Source organism: Pristis pectinata, chromosome 37, assembly GCF_009764475.1.
Source record: "Pristis pectinata isolate sPriPec2 chromosome 37, sPriPec2.1.pri, whole genome shotgun sequence".
Classification (NCBI taxonomy): Eukaryota; Metazoa; Chordata; class Chondrichthyes; order Rhinopristiformes; family Pristidae; genus Pristis; species Pristis pectinata.
In genome coordinates this window covers 5,443,946-5,464,307 of record NC_067440.1, presented here as the reverse complement: position 1 = coordinate 5,464,307, position 20,362 = coordinate 5,443,946, and the positions used below count along the sequence as shown (strand labels likewise).

Genomic DNA, 20,362 nt, shown 5'->3' with positions numbered 1-20,362 from the left:
AAAAATAAATAAATAGTGCAAAAAAGGAATAACAAGGCAGTGTTCGTGGGTTTATGGACCATTCAGAAATCTAATGGCAGAGGGGAAGAAGCTGTTCCTGAATCGTTGAGTGTGGGTCTTCAGGCTCCTGTACCTCCTACCCAATGTTAGTAATGTGAAGGGGGCGTGTCCCAGGTGGTGAGGGTCCTTAATGATCCTTCTTGAGGTGCCGCCTCTTGAAGATGTCCTCAATGGCAGGGAGGGTTGTGCCCGTGATGGAACTGGCTGAGTCTACAACCCTCTGCAGCCAGTCTCTTCAACTTAAATAAGGGCAGATACTTAAACAGTTCATGATGCTCACCAGTAATGTATCCCAATTAGAGAGAGGGGTTGCATATGAAGGATCTGTAGTTAACAAAGGAAGACTAGGATAACGTTAAATTGAAAAGTAGGGCATATGAGGTGGCCAGGACAAATAGAACAGAGGCCTAGGAATTTTTCCAGGAACCAGCAGTGAAATATTGGAAGGCTCAAAGAAAGGAGAAAATTTGATTTTGAGAGAAAATTGCTTGCAATATCAAAACAAACAGTAAAAGCTATATGGGTATATAAAAGGGGACAGTGGCTGAAGTAAGTGTGGGACCTCTGGAGAATAAGGCTGGGGGACTAATACGGGAGACAAAGGAAGTGGCAGATATGTTAATGATATTTTTGCATTGGTCTTCACTGAAAATATCCCTAGGATAACAGGCTAGTTTCAAACAGCATGGAAGATCTTGTAAAAATTCCAATCATGAGGGAAAAGTACTAGAAGAAGTCGGGAACTGAAGGCAGACAAGTCACCAGTTCCTAATAACCTGCACTCAGGGCTTTTAAAGGAAGTGGCTACAGAGACAGGGGAGACTTCAAGCCATAAGGATGGAGTAATACAGCATAGAAACAGGCCCTTCTGCCCAACTCATCCATGCTGACCAAGGTGCCCACCTAGCTAGTCTTATTTTCCCACGTTTGGCCCAATAGAAATGAATCCCACTGAGAAAGAGGGATTCCATACGAAGGATCTCTCAACAAAAAAAGTCAAGGATAATGTCAAATTGACAAGTAGGGCAAATAGACCAGAGGACTTGTAAGTTTTCAGAAACCAAGAACCAGTTTTTTAGACAACTAACTTGGCTGAGGTTTCTCAAAACTCACTGAATTGGAAAACAACAAATGTAACTCACTTGTTTCTGCGATGAGAGGGTTGTCCTAGCTAGACAGGTTACATCTGTATTCTTTGGAGTTTAGAAGAATGAGGGGGGATGTTATTGAAACATATAAGATTCTGAGGGGAAGTGACAGGGTAGAAGTTGAGATGTTTCCACTGGTGGGAGAGTCTCGAACAAGGGTATATAGTTACAAGATTAGGACGCAGTCATTTAACACTGACGTGTATAGGGATTTCGTCTCAAAGTGGTTGAATCTCTGGAGTTCTCCTGCTCCAAAGAGGTGAGGAGACTAGTTCATTAGAATTATCTAAAGTGGCGTTAGGTAATTTTTTGAGAGGAATGAGGGCAATGGGGAACTGGCACAGAAGAGGAGGCAAGGCCTGGGGCAGAGCAGCCATAGAATGGTGGGACAGGGACTGAGGGGCCAAATGGCCCACTCCTGCTCCTATTTTCTTAAGCTTATGAATTTTTTTTTCACCCAGGCTGGCAGGCCTCCTTGACGATACCGTCAGCCTTCCTAAAGCAACGCACAGTGAAGACAGACTGGATAGAAGGAAGTGACAAACTTGGGCAGTGTTTACTGCTCTCTGCAGGTTCCATCAGCCCAGAGGAAGAGCAGCTGCCGTACCAGATTGAGATGCAACCCGTCGGGATACTTTCTGTAGCGCATCTGTAGAAGTTTAAAGAATCCTTGTGGCCGATGCTCACTGGGCCTCGGTTGATGACAAGGAGGTCCAAGGTGACTGGAGAGCAGGCTCTGCTGGACAGATGGGAGACAATCACATTCCCCCCACACCCCACTCTGGATTTTCCCTTCCTACGGACACCCCTACAATCTCCGTACTCCTACTCCAAACCACCTCTCTCCTCTTTCCCCTCCATTCTCTGATGCTCCTGCACTGCATCTCTTGCAAAATGAGGGCCCTCACGTTCCTGGGGACTGCTCACTGATGGCCCACGCAGTAGCCTGGCCCAGAGCCTCTGCCCCTTCCCCCAGGAACCCTCGGACAAGTCCTCGGCTGCTTGCCTGGTGTCTGCAGGTCGTGGTGTCCTGGTGCTCTGCAGGTGGCCAAGGTCAAGGCTGATGGATTCAGCTGGTGGGAGCGTTTCAGCCGCCACCTGATCTAACACCGTTTCACCGAGATGTCACACATAGGCTGGGATACTTTTAAGGGCTTCATAGGTTACAGGAATAGGCAAGAGAATGAAGTTGAGAGGGAGAAAATAAATCAGCCATGATCAAATGGAAAAGCAGACTTGATGGGCCGAATGGCCTAATTCTGCTCCTACATCTTATACTGCTCCTTATGTCACCGGCACAGGCTCATGTAGATGCCACGGCTGAGAAGCTCACCAGTGCCTCTACTTCCTCAGAAAGCTAAGGAGATACGGCATGTCCCCACTGACCCTCACCAATTTTTATTGATGCATCACAGAAAGCATCCTATCTGGATGCACCACGGCTTGGTACGGCAACTGCTCTGCCCGAGACCACAAGAAACTGCAGAGGGTTGTAGACACAGCTCAGCATGTCAGGGAAACCAGCCTCCCCTCCATGGACTCCTGCACTTCCCACTGCCTCGGGAAAGCAACCAATGTAATCAAAGACCCCTCCCACCCCAGTCATTCCATTTTCTACTCCCCTTCCATTGGGCAGAAGATACAAAAGCTTGAAAACTTGGACCAACAGACTCAAGAACAGCTTCTATTCTGCTATTAAACTCTTGAGCAGCCCTCTTGTACACTAGAGATGAATTCTTGACCTCACAATCTACCTTGTCATGGCTCTCGCACCTTGTTTACCTGCACTGCACTCCATAACTGTAACACTGCATTCTGTTATTACTTTTCCCTTGTACTACATTGATGTATTTATGTTTGGAAATGATCTGTATGGATGGCATGCAAAACAAAGTTTATCACTGTATCTTGGTACATGTTAATTAGCTTGGCACAACACTGTGGGCCTAGTCCTCTGCTGTACTGTTCTATGTGACAATAATAAACCAACTCCATACAACATCCCACCAAAAGATAACAACTTTGACAGACCAGAGGTCTGGCAGAGCAAGGAATGGAGGCCTGCTTCGTATGCTCTAACATTGGGTGAGGTGGAGAAACAGAGGACTGCAGATGCTGGAATCCAGATGAAAAACACGATGATGCTGGAGGAACTCAGCAGGCCAGGCAGCATCCGTGGAGAAAAGCAGGCGGTCAATGTTTCGGGTCAGGACCCTTCTTCAGGACTGAAGATAGGAAAAGGGGAAGATAGGAGGGGAAAGCGGAGCAGTGATAGGTGGACAAAAGAGGGGAGGTGGGGTGGGCACAGGGTGGTGATAGGCAGGTGCAGGAGGAGGGGACAGCAGATCCACTGGGGGATGGGTCAAAGGTGAAGAGGAAAAAGGGGGGATAGAAAGAGAGGCTAGGAAAGGGAAGAAGAGGCATGGTGGGTGGGGGTTACAAAATGGGAGAATTCAATGTTCATGCCATTAGGCTGCAAGGTTCCAAGATGGAAAATGAGGTGCTTTTCCTCCAGTTTGCATTTGGAATTCTCCTGGCAGTGGAGGAGGCCGAGGACTGACATATCTGGGATAGTGTGGGAGGGGAGATCGCAGGTGAAGTGCTGTGTAATGCAAGTTCTTTGTGCCTGCCAGGTCACTGTGATGAACAGGATCATGCTGTGTGATAGGGAAGAGGCAGATCCTGCCAGGGATTCAGGAACAATGCACGAGGGAGACAATTTCAAACATGTAACAAAAAAAACTTTAATGAAAAAACCATTCTTCAAAATATTCTTTTAAAACAAAGGATATTAAGTAATAAGATGTCAGCTGAAACAGATTATTACGCAGACATAATTTAAAGAATACATTTTTTTTCCTTTTTAAGCAGTTCTTTTGCCCCACGCTTGCTCGCGATGCTGGCGTCGAACGATTGAGACAGACTGCAGGAAAGCGATGACATCCCAGGTCACAGGAGTCACGTGTACAATGCATATGGCACGGAATTGTCACGGCACTCTGCCCGCTCCCCTCTCTCACCCCCTCAATCCCAGAATATCGCTGGAATTGATGCCTCCCCACTCCCATCCTCTTATTAATTGACCCCACTGGCTTCCCACCAGCATTCCAAAGCACAAACCAAGTTAGTTTTGGCAGGCTATTCCATGCTGGGGCGGCATTGGGACAGGGGTGGAGGTGCGGAGAAGGCAGGGTTTCGGTTGCCTTTGCTCTTGCAGGCTGGCTAGTGTGGGAACCCGTACCATGAGGTCCACCTTCCCCAAGCACTGAGGCAGTGTTACTGTTGCTCCCCAAGCTTCCCTCACCCCCTGAGCCCCTAACCTAGGGGTAAGGGATAGAGATACATAGGGACACAGTAGAACCATGATCAGAGGGTTTCACTAAAGAGCCCTGCAGCAAAAACAGAGGGGCTGTGGGTGAGGAGGGGGGAGGAAGAGGAGCCTCATTTTCTCAAGGACAGCTGAAGCAAACTCTTTGTCAAATACCGGGATGCATTTCTTGGTGAGTAGGAGTAGATGGTTCCTGGGTGGAGAGGACAAGGGGACAAGCTCCCTCTGCCTGTGCGCCTCCAGTCCCTCTCCCTTCCCCGAATTTCTGGTGGTCTTCGGTGCATAGAGCAACAACAGCAGCCTCTCAGCAGCCTGTCATGGTTTCACGGATCATGGTTTGGGGGTTTAGTGCAGGGAGGCTGTGGTAATCGCAGCAAAAACTTAAAATTCTTAAGCTTAACACATCCAGATTAAACGTAAACATTAAATAAATTGGGCATGGCAAGTCAGTCAGCCTAGGAAAGAGAAGATATTGGCCAACAGCGAACTTAGTCAGCTTTTTTCTGATGACAATCCCCCATTGGAGAACATTAACCCATTTTCCCTTTGACTGTGCTGACGCCTGTCTTTCTTAGCTTCTGATTTCTGTTACTTGCACATTTAAAATGAGTCTTCGTTTAATGAACACCAGACCACAAATGAGAGGCAATGCCCAGGCATACAATGAACAGAATGCCAACCTCCAGCATTGTTCAGAAGCAGGGCCCTTTTCTACCCAACCCCCACCCCCCCCCCCCCAAACACCCACCCACAATACCCACCCAACCCTTAAAATGCCATCCAGTGATTTAATTTAAAGAAACAAAAACACATGGCTTGCCATTGTTGGCGGGCCTACTGTATAATGGAGCAGCCAAGTTGTTTCAAAATGGACTCCTAATTCTAAAATGGCCATCCTTTTGATTCATCGAGTACAGGCACAAAAACATTTTGAAAGCAGGGGACCAGAAATGCAATCAGGTGCGGGATTACTATGAACCACAGCTTCTTTAGACACAGGCAAAAGGGGGGCTTATAAATAGTTGGTGTTATGTAAGGTTCAAGTAATGTAACATAGTTTAAAGCTGTAGTATCCTATAACTGCTGCCAAAATTACAGTATCCTTTCTCTGCAACTTATCTCAACCTCCCATCCAAAGTACAGATAGAATCTAGAGAAACCAATTTATGATATGCACCCAGTGAGGTTTCTGCACATCATACGTCACTGGGTTGCCCTACACAGAATTCCTTCTAGACCACCAGCCCACTTCTCACTGACCCAACACACTCAATGACACCCTACAGATTCACACCAGCTCTCTCATTACTGCAACCGACTACACATCAGCTAGGCCAAGGGGGAGATAATTGGCCAGAGCCCCCATGCAGAGGCAGATTTGTCCCTGATGAGTAATTAGAGGCTGAGATGGAGTCCATGGTGAGACAGTCCCTCGTGCATTTTGCAGCAGGGGACAATGTTGAGAACTAACCGCATCCCCCACACTCTCAACCCATCACTCCCCTACCACTGCAACTGGTCTGAGGTCAGCTAACAGTACAGGGCTTATTTGTCGAGCTCAGCCCCATTTCAGACAGCAGGTTGGCTTGTTTAGATTGTGCCCGCTTTTATGTCTCAACTGTGAGAGAGAACCAAAGAAAAGTGGGTGGAATAAGTCACGGATGGAAATGGTTCCACACTTTCTATAACTACTGAGAGTTAAGATCACCGAGACAGAGAAACACAATGACTACTCCCAGCAGTGGTTTGCCTCATGACTGCTGGCTCTGGGAGTTCGGGGTGCTGGATGGAGGGAGATAAAGGAATTGGAGGGGTTGCTAATATGTCACTTACCCACCTTTGAAAGAAGTGGCCCTCCTTCTCTCACACACACACACACACACACACACACACACCTGGGGCAAAAACACAAGTGAAGGATATCTTTAGTCTTGTGTTTCATCTCTCAAAACAAAATATAAACACAACTGATGGTGAGAGCAGGAGGGGTGGTCAATCATCTATACATATTACTTCCCCTCTCTTCTCTTCTTTCTTTTCCACGTTCACTCCTTCTTTGATGTTCTCTCTTTTCTCTAAAGCAGAAGGACCATTGGATGCTGTAAATAAAAGGGGAAGGGAAAGAGAGAGGGGGGTTATTCAAGATGTAACTTGGTATATCCTGCTGACAATGTCTTTGGAAGAATCAGTAACTCTAGTAAACAAGAGCAGCTACTTTCCATTTAAGATTTCATCCCCCACTCCCCCCCTCCCCCCCACCCATCCCCTCCACCACCCGCCTCAGACCTTCCACATCCTTACTTCACTTTGAAAAGGCAGGACTGAACAAATTCTAGGAATGGTTGGTGGTCTGAAACACTCTAGTCCACCTGAAGCAGTTCTGGCACAGCTCCTGGGGAAGGATACATTGGCCTTGAGGGAGACCAGAGCAGATCCAGCAGAATATAACTATGCACGGGACTTGTTCTCCTGAGAGTTCAGCAGATTAAAGGATGATTTACTTAAGAGTTAGACGAGAGATGACTCCCGCGGATGGGGCAAGCCATCATAATGATTGTAGGTGGCATAACTAGAGTGTTCCAGGGTGACATCAGTAAAGAGTTCTTCATGGTAATAGAAATTTGGAGCACTCTCCTCTTAAAAAATTGCAGAGCTTTCAAAAAAAAAGTCGACTGTTGAGAGTTACAGAAGCAAGATAGATAGAATCAAGGTACAGATCAGCCACAACCCAGCAGAATGGTTGGACAGGCTCTGGGGCCAAGTGGTCTGCCCTCTAACAGGGCTGCAGCTGGCTGGGTATGTCATTTGCACCAACTTACTTTAGTTTTGTCAGACAATGGAGAGATACCTGTTATACTGGGTGAAGCTTTGGGGCTCCTGTTCCCAGGAAGAGCCAAACTGAGCAGGGATGCTCAAGTGAGCAAGAATCGACAATTTAACTTCGTATCAGCAACTTCTTGGTTTTTTTTAAGTTGTTACTGGGAACAGGAAGGTCACCAGCCCAAGCCAAGGTGGATAACCTGTCTCTCTCTACCAGCAATCACACTTCCAATGGTAGCTTTTACTGCAGACAGTGTAAGTAAGAATGTGGAAGACTTTACCCAGAGAAATAAGACCGAAAGCACCACTCTCCCTCCATGACACGGATGAATAATGGTACGTGATGAATGGGAAAGACACCACCGTACCAGGTAGTGTAACATGTCTCAATGGACGGCTGGGATCTGAGACCAAACAGGGACTTGCATCAAAGCACCTGATTGACAGGATTACAAACACCACACAGTTTGGGGCCAAGTCGGGAAGAGGTTTCTCCTGAATCTCCTAGTGGATTTATTGGTCTGTGTGACATCTTTTTCTCGGTCTAGCATATTGTATGCTGCATAACTTAAGCCTTTTGTGATACATCACCCATCCCAACAACTGTCAAATAGTCCGAATCCCTATACCTGCTACTCATGTCCTGTGCACACATTCTCAGGGACAGCCTGATCCATCACTCCTCCTTTAAACAGGAATATTGTCATCAGTTCTCAGCATCCTCCACCTAACTGGCATACATCAACTGAAACCCGCTAACAAAGTAAGACAGCCTGGGGTTCTCCTGCTCATGCAGACAGAAGGCAAAGGAGCTAGAAGATGACAAGTGAATCCAGACCAGGTTTTCTAAGAGAATTAACATAAACCCAGCCTATTTAATGTCCAACTCAGCTGCTGGGCTCTGTCATACAACACTCCTCTATAACTGTATCAATAATCTGCTGTTGAATTACACTGAACACAAAAACGTTTGCCGAACAGACCTGTGCCAGTGTTTATATGCACCTCTTCCCATTGCCATACCTGAAGAACATACCCTTCTATTCTTCTCTAGCTTCCTTTTAAATGCTATTAAACACTGTCCCTCCAGCAGATAGCAAGTTACATACTCTTATCATACTCTGGGCAAGGTTGTTCCCATCTTCCCAGTTGACTATTTGTAACTATTTTACATGAAAAAAAAGCAACAAAATTTTGGAGGAACTCAGCGGGTGAGGCAGTATCTGTGGAGGGAAATGGACAGTCGACGTTTCCGGTTGAGACCCTTCATTTGGATTAAAAGACAAGAGGGGATATCAGTCCAGATGAAGAGTCTCGACCGGAAACATCAACTGTCCATTTCTCTCCACATATGCTGCCTGACTCGCTGAGTTCCTCCAGAATCTTTTTTCTTCCTCCAGATTCCAGCATCTACTGTCTCGTGTCCTCAGAAACACTCTCTCATGTGCAAAGATCCTACCTCTGTTTATCTCATCAAGACTTTTCTAGGGGGAATATGCCCAGCCTATTCAGTCTTTTCAACGAAGCATAACTCTTCAGTTCTGGTATGCTTGGGAACTCTCACCTACACCTTCCCCAGGGTCTCCATACTCTTTTTACAACATCAATACTAGAACTAAAAGCAAGGCTCACATGCGGTCTAACCAAAAGTTCTGCATAATCTTAATTTTGTTGCTTTTCTATTCTAACCTTCTAAAAATAAAGCCCATTGCTAGGATTACTTTATTAAAACACATAAATGACCTGTGTAACCCTGCTTTGCTACTTTTAATAATCTGTGCCCTTATGTAACTGTTCTTCTGCCCCATTAATACTCATTTTCCAAGGAGCCCTTGTTCTTCACAAAAGACCCACCAGCTCTTATCTATCTATATTAAAATTCATTTGTAATATGCATTGTTTTGGCTCATATAATCCTTCTGTGAATCAGTCACATTGATTTAATTCTCACAAGACTGGCCAGTGTATTAGCACACGGACCTGTAAAGTTTTTCCAAAAGGTTACCCTACACATTCTACCCCACAGCTCTAGAATTTTTTTCCACATTTATCCAAGTCCCTTTTGTAAGCTCTCACTGTCCTCTCCAGTTCATTCCACACCATAATAATGTGTTGGGTAATATCCCTTCTTGTCTTTAGTCATTCTGCTGAATGTTGGCTTCTGGTCACCATTGTCCTCTTGGCCCACTGGCAAGGTTGCTGTAGTTGGTCCTAGCACCCTTGAGCTAAGATGGGAAGCTTAGGCCAGGAATCCCACTGCTGGCCCACTGACCCAGCTGAGAACATGAGTGCCTAGTGGAAAGGTTGGGCGAAAGTAACCAAGAACGGGAATAGTCTTGAATTGCATGTCCAAACTTGCACAAGGATGGCAGTTACGCTGAGCTACTGAGGAGGCCAGTAACCGCAAGAGCAGCTGGCAGTCAGGAGAGGGGTCAGATTGGAGGCAACCAGGAACAGAGATTATTGCTGCTGCAGTATCTCACTGCTCCTGGCAACACAGCCAGTTCACTTGCAGCCTCTGGTGGTAAGTGGGCAGAGGGGGAAGCAGAGAGAATCACAAGGGTTACGATAACTCACTTTGGGTTGAATCGAGTCACCAGTAATTCCAGTCATGGTGAGGGTGGGGCCCTGGATGTCAGAGGTCATTGTTGTTCTGTACCCATCTACTGTTGAAGTCAAGTTTATTGGTGTATGCATAAGTACCAGTAATGCATAGGTGCAATGAAAAACTTGCAGCAGCATCACTGGTACTGTCCTGATTAGGAGCGGGAAACAAGGCGGACTTATCCCCTCTGTGTTCCAGGAACTGGAGCAAGTGTGGCCGCACCTGCAGCTGACTCAGTACGGGGTGGGTGGAAGAGGTTTGTGCGACGTGTGTATTTGGGGCCTTTCTGGCCTCAGCTCCTCATGGGTTATAACAGATTCAATTTCTCCCTCCACAACTGGAGGGGTGCAACCTCAAGCCAGAGGCACCACTGGACAGAGGCCATGGAGGCAAGCATTACCTCCATCTCCAAGTATTTCTTCCCATATCTGAGAAACATCTAGAGGTCGCATGGTTTTGAGTAACTTGCAAAAGGTGCTGGGCCTCAGGCGACTTGGGGATGATACTGGGCCAAATGCTAGAAAATCTCTAACTTTGTCAAGGAGTGATTGCTCATATTGACACAGAGTGCATGTCTCTGACTGCTGAGCACCCACCTAAGCCATTTCCATTTACTAAGTCCATGGTGAAATATACCAGCCCTCTGTATCCAGAAGGTTACAATTACTCTTCCCAATAAACAGCTACTCTCCTCTATCAGTTATTTTCAACAGGAGCTGGGTTAAGGACAGTAGACATGTTACAAATATAGAACATGCTCATCTTGAAGTAAAATACTGTTGAAAATATGGAGTAAAATAATTTCTAGTGAACCATTTCTCTCCCCACAGATGTTTCCAGCATCTTATGTTTGGATTTGTGATCCAGTTACCCTCAAGCTAAAAATCAGTTCAGTGTCAAGCATTAAATACACGTCTTTGTGTAACCCAACACACACCGTTTGAGCACACCCAGAAAACGTGCATAGTTTATGAATCAAGATGTCACCATCTGCAAGTAAAAACTAGTCAGAAAGACCAGACCTGGGCCACCTGTGAGGTAGATCAGGCTTGTGAGCTGCCCTGTGGTCGAGGATCAATGATGAAACAAATGATTGTGAGCAAATAGGCATAGGGATAATCTCTCACCACCAAGACTCTGGAAGGGAATGGGTTGTAATTTGACACTTGTTATTTCTGGATCTTAGGAACAGGGATTTGAAAATCAATCACAGAGGAATGTGGGGAAGAGCAGCTAATTAACATATATTTTTATAAAATCGAAGCTAATGTCTGCTTTTGTTGAACAATGACAGAGGTCACACTGAAGGCTGAATTTCACAGCCTGTTAATTTGACTCCTTTGTGCAATCTGGCTCAAGAGCTTCTCCACAATGGCTGGAATTTGACTATTCCAAGGAAGGCGATATGAATAAAGGCAGAAGCTCAGCAGGGAAGGTGGCTGTATCAGCCACCCCATACAGGAGATTTCCGACCATGACTGTGCCAAGTGCCGACTACACATCTGGCACTTTTGTACTTGGGGACACCCGAGGAACAATTAGAAGCAATGCTTACTCTCTTCACAAGACAAGATCACAAGACAAAGGAGCGGAAGTAGGCCATTCAGCCCATCGAGACTGCTCTGCCACTTCACCATGAGCTAAACTATTCCTTCCATCTAGCCCCAATTTTGGCCTTTTCCCAATATCCCTTGTACCCTGACTAATTAGATACCTATCAATCTCCTCCTTAAACACTCCCAATGATCGGGCCTCCACAGCTGTATGTGGCAACGAATTCCGTAAATCCACAACCCTCTGGCTAAAGAAATTTCTCCGCATCTCTGTTCTAAATGGGTACCCTCTAATCCTAAGACTGTGCCCTCTTGTCCTGGACTCACCCACCATGGGAAACAACTGAGCCACTTCTACTCTGTCCAGTCCTCTCAACATTTGAAATGTTTCTATGAGGTCACCTCTCATTCTTCTGTACTTCAATGAATACAGTCCAAGAGCCAACAAACGCTCCAACATGTCAGCCCTTTCATTCTGGGAATCATCTTTGTAAATCTTCTCTGAACCCTCTCCAACATCCTTTCTAAGGTAAGGGGCCCAAAACTGCATGCAGTTCTCCAAATGAGGTCTCACCAGTGCCCCATAGAGCCTCATCAACACATCCTTACTTTTATACACTATTCCTCTTGAAATGAATGCCAACATAGCATTCGCTTTCTTTACTGCCGACCCAACCTGGAGGTTAACCTTTAGTGTATCCTGCATGAGGACCCACAAGTCCCTTTGCACTTCTGAAGTTTGAATTTTCTCCCCATCTAGATAATAATCTGCTCGTTTATTTCTTCTTCCAAAGTGTACAACCGCACATTTTTCAACACTGTATTTCATCTGCCACTTTTTTTGCCCATTCTCCTAAACTGTCCAAGTCTCTCTGCAACCTTTCTGTTTCTTCAACACTTCCTGCTCCTCCACCTATACTGTGCATGGAAGGAGTTGTAGAAAACCAGGGAGCACACTGTTTTCTAGTGTGCAGTTGGACTTTGGATCTACTCTGACAGTTTACTCCTCCCTTGACCAAGAGAGAGGCACTACACTTCCACACTGGCGGATCATTGACGTCCTCTAGCACTGTTTCTTCAGGAGTGGAGTCTAGGCTCTTCAATTACAGAGAACATCACCATGAGTAGCTCTGTGAATCCCCAACACGTGAGCTTTGCAGGAGTGCACGAAGCTCTCACCCAAGATCTCAACAGCAACACAACCAAGAGGATCATGACATCACCACTTTTCAAGAGTACCTGCCGAATTCTTAATTAACTGGATTTTCTTCATGGGCAGAGATAAAACAATGAAGTTTGTCAAACTAATTGTGGACACATCATATCAAATGACGTTTGCCAGCAGGGGATACAAGTCAGCCTTTGTTCAACCTCGGGATTCAGAGGTCAAACACAGAACCTCTGCTGCCATCCCAGCTGCAGCTCTGAGGAAGTGCAGGATTGCAGTGGGGAGGGAAGGGGGCAAGATGGGGTTAAACAATGGAAGTTTTGGTCTTGCACTGCCAACCATATTAGCCAGTTGTGGGGTTGGGACTAATTTCACAATGCACAGAACAGAGGTCTTAATGGTGAGAGTCTCCCCTTCAATGCTGCTGAACATTTAAAAGGCAGATGGAATGAGACACAGCGTTTAAATGACCAGCTATCACAAGGAGCAAAGTGTGAGTGGGATGGTAGTGATGCTGCACCTGTGATTCCCAGCGTGTTAATAGGAAGCTTGTCGTTACTGAAAGAGATGGGCCTCTGGGTGGGAGGCTGTGGAAAAGGCTGCGGGAGGATGAGGTGCCCCTGGCTTGGGTGGGCTCCAGAAGCGGGCAGCTGAATGCTCACTGGTAGGGGGAACTGCACAGGGCCTTGGACAAAATGGAGGGACGGAGGAAATAAATGAGCAGAAGGCAGATGGAAATAAAAGGGAAAGATAAGGAAAAAAAAAGGATGAGGGGGAAGGAGTGAGAGCAAGAGTGGGGGGGGAAGGAGCGAGAGCAAGAGTGGGGGGGGAAGGAGCGAGAGCAAGAGCGGGGGGGGGAGGAGCGGGGAGAGGGAGAGAGGGGGGGGAGAGAGGGGGGGGGACAGAGAGGCAGAAGAGGAATGTAATGAAATGGAGGAGAAAGGAAAAAACAACAACCCTTTTGTTAGTGCAATAACCAAGCTGATGGAAACACCAGTCTCCAACACATCCATTAGCACACAGGACATTCCAAGAGTTCACTCAACATCAACTCATTTTCCCTTTTCTTTTCCAATCTTCTCCTCATTGCCCAAACCCAAAGTGATCCTTACATGGTCCAGCATTGGACTGTGGAGGGCATCGCAGTTTATCACAATTTTGTCATTGCCAAAGGCAAAACACACATTTTCAAGGACAGAGTCACTGGAAGAAAAAGACTAAGACACATCTAACATGCCCACAGTGTGCCCATTCCCGTAGTGTTGAAGTCAATTGATACATTACAACCTCTTGTGAAACCAGCTTGGTCAGCACTTGCTGGAAATCAGCTCTCAAGCCTCCCTGATCTGGGACATCTCATTCTTGAACAAGTGGGCAGGAAATACTTGAGTGTTTTTGTTTGTATGCAAGCTCTTGACACTTTCAGTGTGATGTTTTCTAATTCAAGATGAGCAACCATTTGCTTGTGATAAGGAAATCCTTGCTAGGGTAGAGGCTTCCCCTGGTTGTGAAGTCCAGAAATAGGGGCCACAATCTTAAAATAAGGAATAGGCAGAGGAGGAGAAATTTCTTCACTTGAAAGGTGGTGAAACTTTGGAATTTTCTACTAGCGACTGTGGAGACTCAGTCATCAAGTTAATTGAAAGCGGAGGTCAGTAGATTTTTGGATATTAAGGGAAAACAGACATGGGGATAGGGCAGGATGATGGTATTGAGATAGATCAGCCATCCTGTAGCATGGCAAACTGGATTCAAGGGGCCCAATGACTTACTACTGCTCCTTGCACTTATGCTAATCACAGTGCTTAATGCTGATGAGCTTTAATCCTGAACCACCCACCACCACTCCTGTCAGGGAGTGGCAGAGGGAAGAGAGAGTTGGCTATACAGCTTGTATTGGCATGAGCGACAAAAAATGGGCACAAAACTGGATCCATATCAGTTCTGCACACACAGCACTGCACTGACACGTGTGCTGCTCAAATTACTATTATTCTGCGGGCAATAGGGAGGGCAACAACAGCCGATCAGTTAAGGTCAGCTCTCATTAGAAAGTGGGAGGCTTCAGTGCAAAGGTATCTCAGAAAGTTGAAGACAGACTGGTAGACATAGATTGCAGGGACTTCAGTAAAGCTTTTGATAAAGGTCTCGCATGGTAAAGCATGTCCAGAAGGTTAAGGCAAAAGGGATCCAAAGTGCGTTGGCAAACTTGGTGATAAGAAAAGTGTAGTGCTGGACAGGTGCTTTTCTGACGTGAAGTCTGTAACAAGTGGTGTACCACAGGGATCGGTGCTAGGATCTTGTTTGTAACATATAAGTGACTTGGATGAGAATGTAGGTGGTTTGATAAACAAGTTTGCAGATGGCTAAAAGATGGAGTTGCAGAAAGCAAAGAAAGTTGTCCAAAGATACAGCGGGATGCAGATCAGCTGGAAAGATGGGCAGAGTGGAGGCAGATGGAATTTAATCCAGATGAGTGTGAGGTAATGCACTTTGGGAAGGCAAATTCTGGTAGGACATATACAGTAAATGGCAGGGACCTTAGGAGTGTTGATGTGCAGAGAGACCTTGGGGTGCAAGCCCATAAGCTTACTGAAAGTGGCAACACAGGTAGATAGAAGAAGGCATTGCCCTCATAGACCAAAGCATCGGAGTAGCAGCTGTACAATACATTGGTTATTTCACACTTGAAATATTGTGTACAGTTCTGGTCACCACAGTAGACGAAGGATGCAGTAGTAATAGAGAGGAAGGGAGTCACCAGGATGTTGTCCGGAAAACAGGGCTGTAGTTATAAGGAGAAATTGGACAAGCTGGGTTTACTCTCACTGCAACATAGGAGGCTAAGGGGTGACCTTATAGAGATTTATAAAATTATGAGGGGCATAGATAGGATAGATAGAGTATTTTTCCCAGTACAGAACTAGAGGACACAGGTTTAAGTTGAGAAGGGAGAAATTTAAAAGGAGATCTGAGGGCAAGATTTTCCACAGAGGGTGGTGAGTATCTGGAGTGAGTTACTAGAGGAGGCAGATACAATTACTATGTTTAAAAGGAATTTGGACAGGAGCTTAGATAGGAAAGGCATAAAGGGATACAAGTCTAATGCGGGCAAGTAGGATTAGTATATACAGGCATCACTGCCAGCATGGACAAGATGGGCCGAAAGGTCCTGTTTCTCTGCTGTACAATTCTAACTGAAGGTCACAATGGAAGGGGACTTATCTAAGATGATTCATGGATCAAAATATAACTGGATTTGGGGAGGAATGGGATCGACTACAAGAGCAAAGAGGTAAAACAACAAATAAATGTGTGCATACATCTTTAAATACAGGAATGTGGCCAGGATGGAGAGGGCTAAAACTATCAGGCAAGCCTGAATGGGTGGTATCCTTGCTCACTGGTTAAAAAAAACTAAAGGATGATCTCTTCAATTTTTAAAGATGGTAAGAGTGTAAATTTAGAGAAAAGTTTCATTGTGGGTTAATCCAAAACTAAGGAAATTTGACTGGTGAAACCTGTGGAATGTGCTACCACACTGAGTGGTTGAGGCAAATAGCTTAGAAGCCTGTAAGGCAAAGCTAGACTAACAAAGGAGAAAGTTATGTACAGAAACACTGATAGGGTGAGATAGAGATGACTTGCGTTGAGAATAAACCCTGACGTGGATCAGGTGGCTTGTCTGTGCTACACACATGGCAATTTTACATCAGAAGGAGTATGATTTTGGGGTTGGGGGCAGGGAAGTGGTGGAGGTAGACAATAGACAATAGGAGCAGAAGTAGACCATTCGGCCCTTCGAGTCTGCACCACCATTTTGAGATCATGGCTGATCCTCAACAATCAATATCCTGTTCCTGCCTTGTCCCCATATCCCTTGATTCGCCTATCTATAAGAAACCTATCTAGCTCCTTCTTGAAAGTGTCCAGAGAATTGGCCTCCACTGCCCTCTGAGGCAGTGCATTCCACAAATTCACAACCCTCTGGTACCCACATGGGAAGGATGGAAATGCAGACTGAGCCCACACAGGATTTCTCCTCTACTCAAGAGCAAAACCTGCCCTGGAAATAAGTTCACACGGAATTGAGTTTTGGAAAGGGAGACCTGTGTTCACTTAACGTCAACCGTTATGAAAGGGAGCACTGAACAGCTACTTCTAGCTAAAGGGCTTACTGCAGCCCAACCAATGTGATTACACTGTGCTACTCTCAACTGGAAGTGTTGAAAGCCATCCTTCCCTGCACAGTCCAAACGATAGAAATTAATTAGGTTTAGGTAAGCCGAATGTTGAGAGCAGTTTTGTCCAGTGTATTAAGGACAAGTGTTTGGAGACTGGGCTGTCACTTTATAAATATCATGCACAAGTTAATCTCTACAGAGTATATATTGTATGTGCCATCTCCCAGTAATAATGGACAGTGGGTGATGTGGATATTGTTTCAGGTCATAGTTTCAATGATCAACTGAGTTTCTGTGTCCTATCTGCTTCCTTTAAAGTCTAATTGTCAGGTCACCAGTAACCCAGACTCTGGATGCTCGTAGGTTAGTAGCTGAAGGGAGGATACATCACGGAAATCTGTGTACACACACCTTCCAGGCAGAGGTCGTTAGTGAGCAAGAACTAGCTTGCTCCCTAGCCGAGGTTTATTACACTGTCTCTGCTCTCCCACACTACTCCAAGTGAAATACCTGCTCAGTGCAGATCAGCAACTGAATCTGGGAATTTCTGGATCCTGTCAACTATGTAAACCTGTCCTCCACTAAATAAACTGACACCAGCACTGGGAGAGATTGGACTTTGTGTTTAATGTTGTCTGGCACATACATTATATACTAGGTGCAACAAACCACATGCAGGGACTGAGACATTGATGATTCCACTTCAGCAACACAGTGCTTGTAAACCACTCACCAGGCCACTATCTGAATATTCCTGCAAATCCCTGCAGTATCCAGGCATAAAAAGTCAATGTGTTGCACACACACTGGCTGATACGCTTTTGGTTTTGTGACACTGCCATCATCTCCAATGCCACCCTCACCTATCCTGAGGTTTGCTCCTCATTGTCCTCAAAGGCACTTTAGTTGAAGTCAGTGCCTTCGGTGCTGTGTTTATCTGGTCTCCCAGTGAGGACCACACCCAGAGAGGAGGATTCTGATGCAGGGCAGGCAGATAATTACACAGTAACTCACGCCCATCCACCCACCACCTTCCTCTCCAAACGTCCAACACACTTTCCCTTTGAGGGAACAGGTGCTGTTAACCAGTGTCTGCCAAGGTGAGGTCAGTCACCTCAGCACCAGGCCAACGTCACACAACGATGTACGGCTTCAGTGCCTTATACACAGTGCCCTTTGTATCCTGCAAACCGTACACAAGGAGCTGTTCTGCCCTCAGCCTTGCCCACAGAGCATGGCATTCTCAGGCTCCCGCTTGCCCATGATGGGAAGCAAGGCTTTAACTCAGTGGTATCATCCGAGTCAGGAGATAATTTCAGATCCTGCTCCTAACAGGCCCCACAAGCAGAGATTGGAGCTCAAGCCACAAACTCTGGATGGAAATACAGCAGGAGACCCGTTTCATGTAAGTGGTGCCTCCTCCACTCATTGAACGCACCGCACAAGACCTTAAAGACCTCCAAGACCTCCTGCCCTTCAGAACCAACACTGAATCATCTTCCCCAATAAGCTGGTGAGAAGCTGAGCAAGGCTGACGCTGTTAATCAGCCTGGGAACCCTCCCCACTCCTTCACACTCCAAGAGGTGGAGGTACAGATTAATTCGTTAAAGCCGCCTTTGAATATGTTCACTGTATCCCACGCAGGGGACGGTTAGATGGATGTCACAAATGTCACGATGTCACTAACCTGTTACAAAGGAGCTTCCTGGCACCTGACTGAAATTCACTGGACCGCCTGGCGTGCTCACAGGTACAGGTGGCCCAAAAGAGCCACCGAAAGTTTGAGATGTCGTGTACGGGCCTGGTGGAAAGGTCTAGGAAACAAAAACAAATTCCACATAAGTTTGAGAATATGATTTTATACTTCTGTTATATAACTGGATGGATACTCAGACTTCAACAACCACTGCCGATGAGCTGAGAGAACCAGTGGATCAGCAATACCACACCTCCAGTGTTCAGTAACTTCACACAGGAGTTCACGAGAACAAGACATTGCATCCCACTATTTTTATTTTGCACACGTTGCTTTCAGGAATAGTGAAGCAAGTAGAACTTGTGATTGTTCAGGTTCAAGTCGTTAGCAATTATGGTTGAAGCTTATATTTCGTAAATTTAAAAATTAAAAATATACTAACACTGGGAATGAAGTGCGGGTGGGATAAAGATTCCTCCACACTGTCCCATCAAACACTCCCAGGGCAAGTACTGCATAGTTTAGGTGCAAAGGAAAGCTTCCTTTACTGTTGGAGTGAGGTTTTGTTTAAATCCTGGAGTGAGGTTTTTATTTAAAAACCTGCAGATCAGAGTCTGTGCCCTAGTAAGAGAACGGCTTTATCTTTACAAAAGAATTTATTTGGGGCACCTGCCTAGAGTGACAAAATACTGAAATATCAAGAGACACACGAGAGAAACTGTTTTAGTAATAAAGGTGTCTGTGGAAAATTGAAAGTGAGGCTCATTACAATGGACAAAGGATAGACGGGGTGAAGCAGAGGGGAGTACAAGGGAATGAGATCAATGAAATGGTTTAAGGAAAAATCATGGTCTTATCTCTCTTTGACCTCAGCTGTTGCCTAGTATGCTGTGTATGTCTGTCAAAATTTACTGTTAATGAAAAGAGAATGGGTTTACAGTACCGATTTGTATCTTATGCAAAGATCTATCTAACCCTTGCAGGAGGGGCTGATGTATCCAAAGTTGGAGCAATGGTCAGAAAGGGAAGACAATGTGAGATTTACCGGCGTATTTGTGGATTCTGTTCCTTTGTTGGCCAATCGGCTGAGGATGCTGCGCTCTGACATCTGGAGACGAGCGGCTATTGGTGGGACTCGCGACAGCGTGGAGGGGAGGCGGGTCACGTCTGCTTTCATGTCACTCAGCAGCTCTTCCAATTGGTTTAGAACTGGGAGACAATAAGAGTGAGAAGCTGGTTGAAGTCAGGCAGTTCCTTGGCACTAGAGCTTTAACCAGTCACAATTTGTAAATGAAAGGGGATGGACATGGTGAAAAGCAACAACTTCCAAAAGAATAGTAACCTTCCCTCTGAACTCTCTACAACCAGCTGCCATATTAGGGAAAACACAAGAGCAATGGAGACAGCCTTCACACGTAGACGGTGCCAGGCCTCAAACAAGGGTGGTGACATGCCTGGGGAGGGGGGCTGCAACCACTGTGGGTGTATTTAGGGAGAAGAGGTTAAACCAGTCAAATGATAGATCCCCACTTACTTAAAGGCAGAAATCTGTGCGGATCCAAAAACATTAGAGTCACTCAGCACAGAAACAGTCGCTTCGGCCCACCGTGCCAATGCTGACCACATCTTAGCTATTCGAGCACTCATCCAGATACTTTTTAAATGTCTTTGGCTGTGCCACCCCCTCAGGCAGCATGTGCCACATTCCAACTGGGTGAAAAACATCTTCCTCAGATCTCCTCTTAACTTCTCACCCTAAACCTCCAGCCTCTAGTTTTAGATATCTGTACTATGGGGAA

The 20,362-nt window shown here is 45.9% G+C and overlaps 1 protein-coding gene across 2 annotated transcripts in view; it reads right to left on the bottom strand.

Moving 5' to 3' along the window:
* Positions 1-5,302: 5,302 nt before the first annotated feature.
* The window catches only part of chd3 (chromodomain helicase DNA binding protein 3), a 95,466-nt gene continuing 80,406 nt past the window's right edge, over positions 5,303-20,362 (bottom strand). The window contains exons 38-41 of one of the 2 annotated variants that reach the window (XM_052044653.1): positions 19,609-19,772; positions 18,555-18,681; positions 13,203-13,356; positions 5,303-6,635 (exon numbers count right to left, since the gene is read on the bottom strand). In XM_052044653.1, the coding sequence (XP_051900613.1) occupies positions 13,238-13,356; positions 18,555-18,681; positions 19,609-19,772 (410 nt within the window). In that variant the 3' untranslated portion in view covers positions 5,303-6,635; positions 13,203-13,237. The remainder of the gene's footprint in view (positions 6,636-13,202; positions 13,357-18,554; positions 18,682-19,608; positions 19,773-20,362) is intronic. The other variant, XM_052044652.1, reaches the window with a different exon arrangement.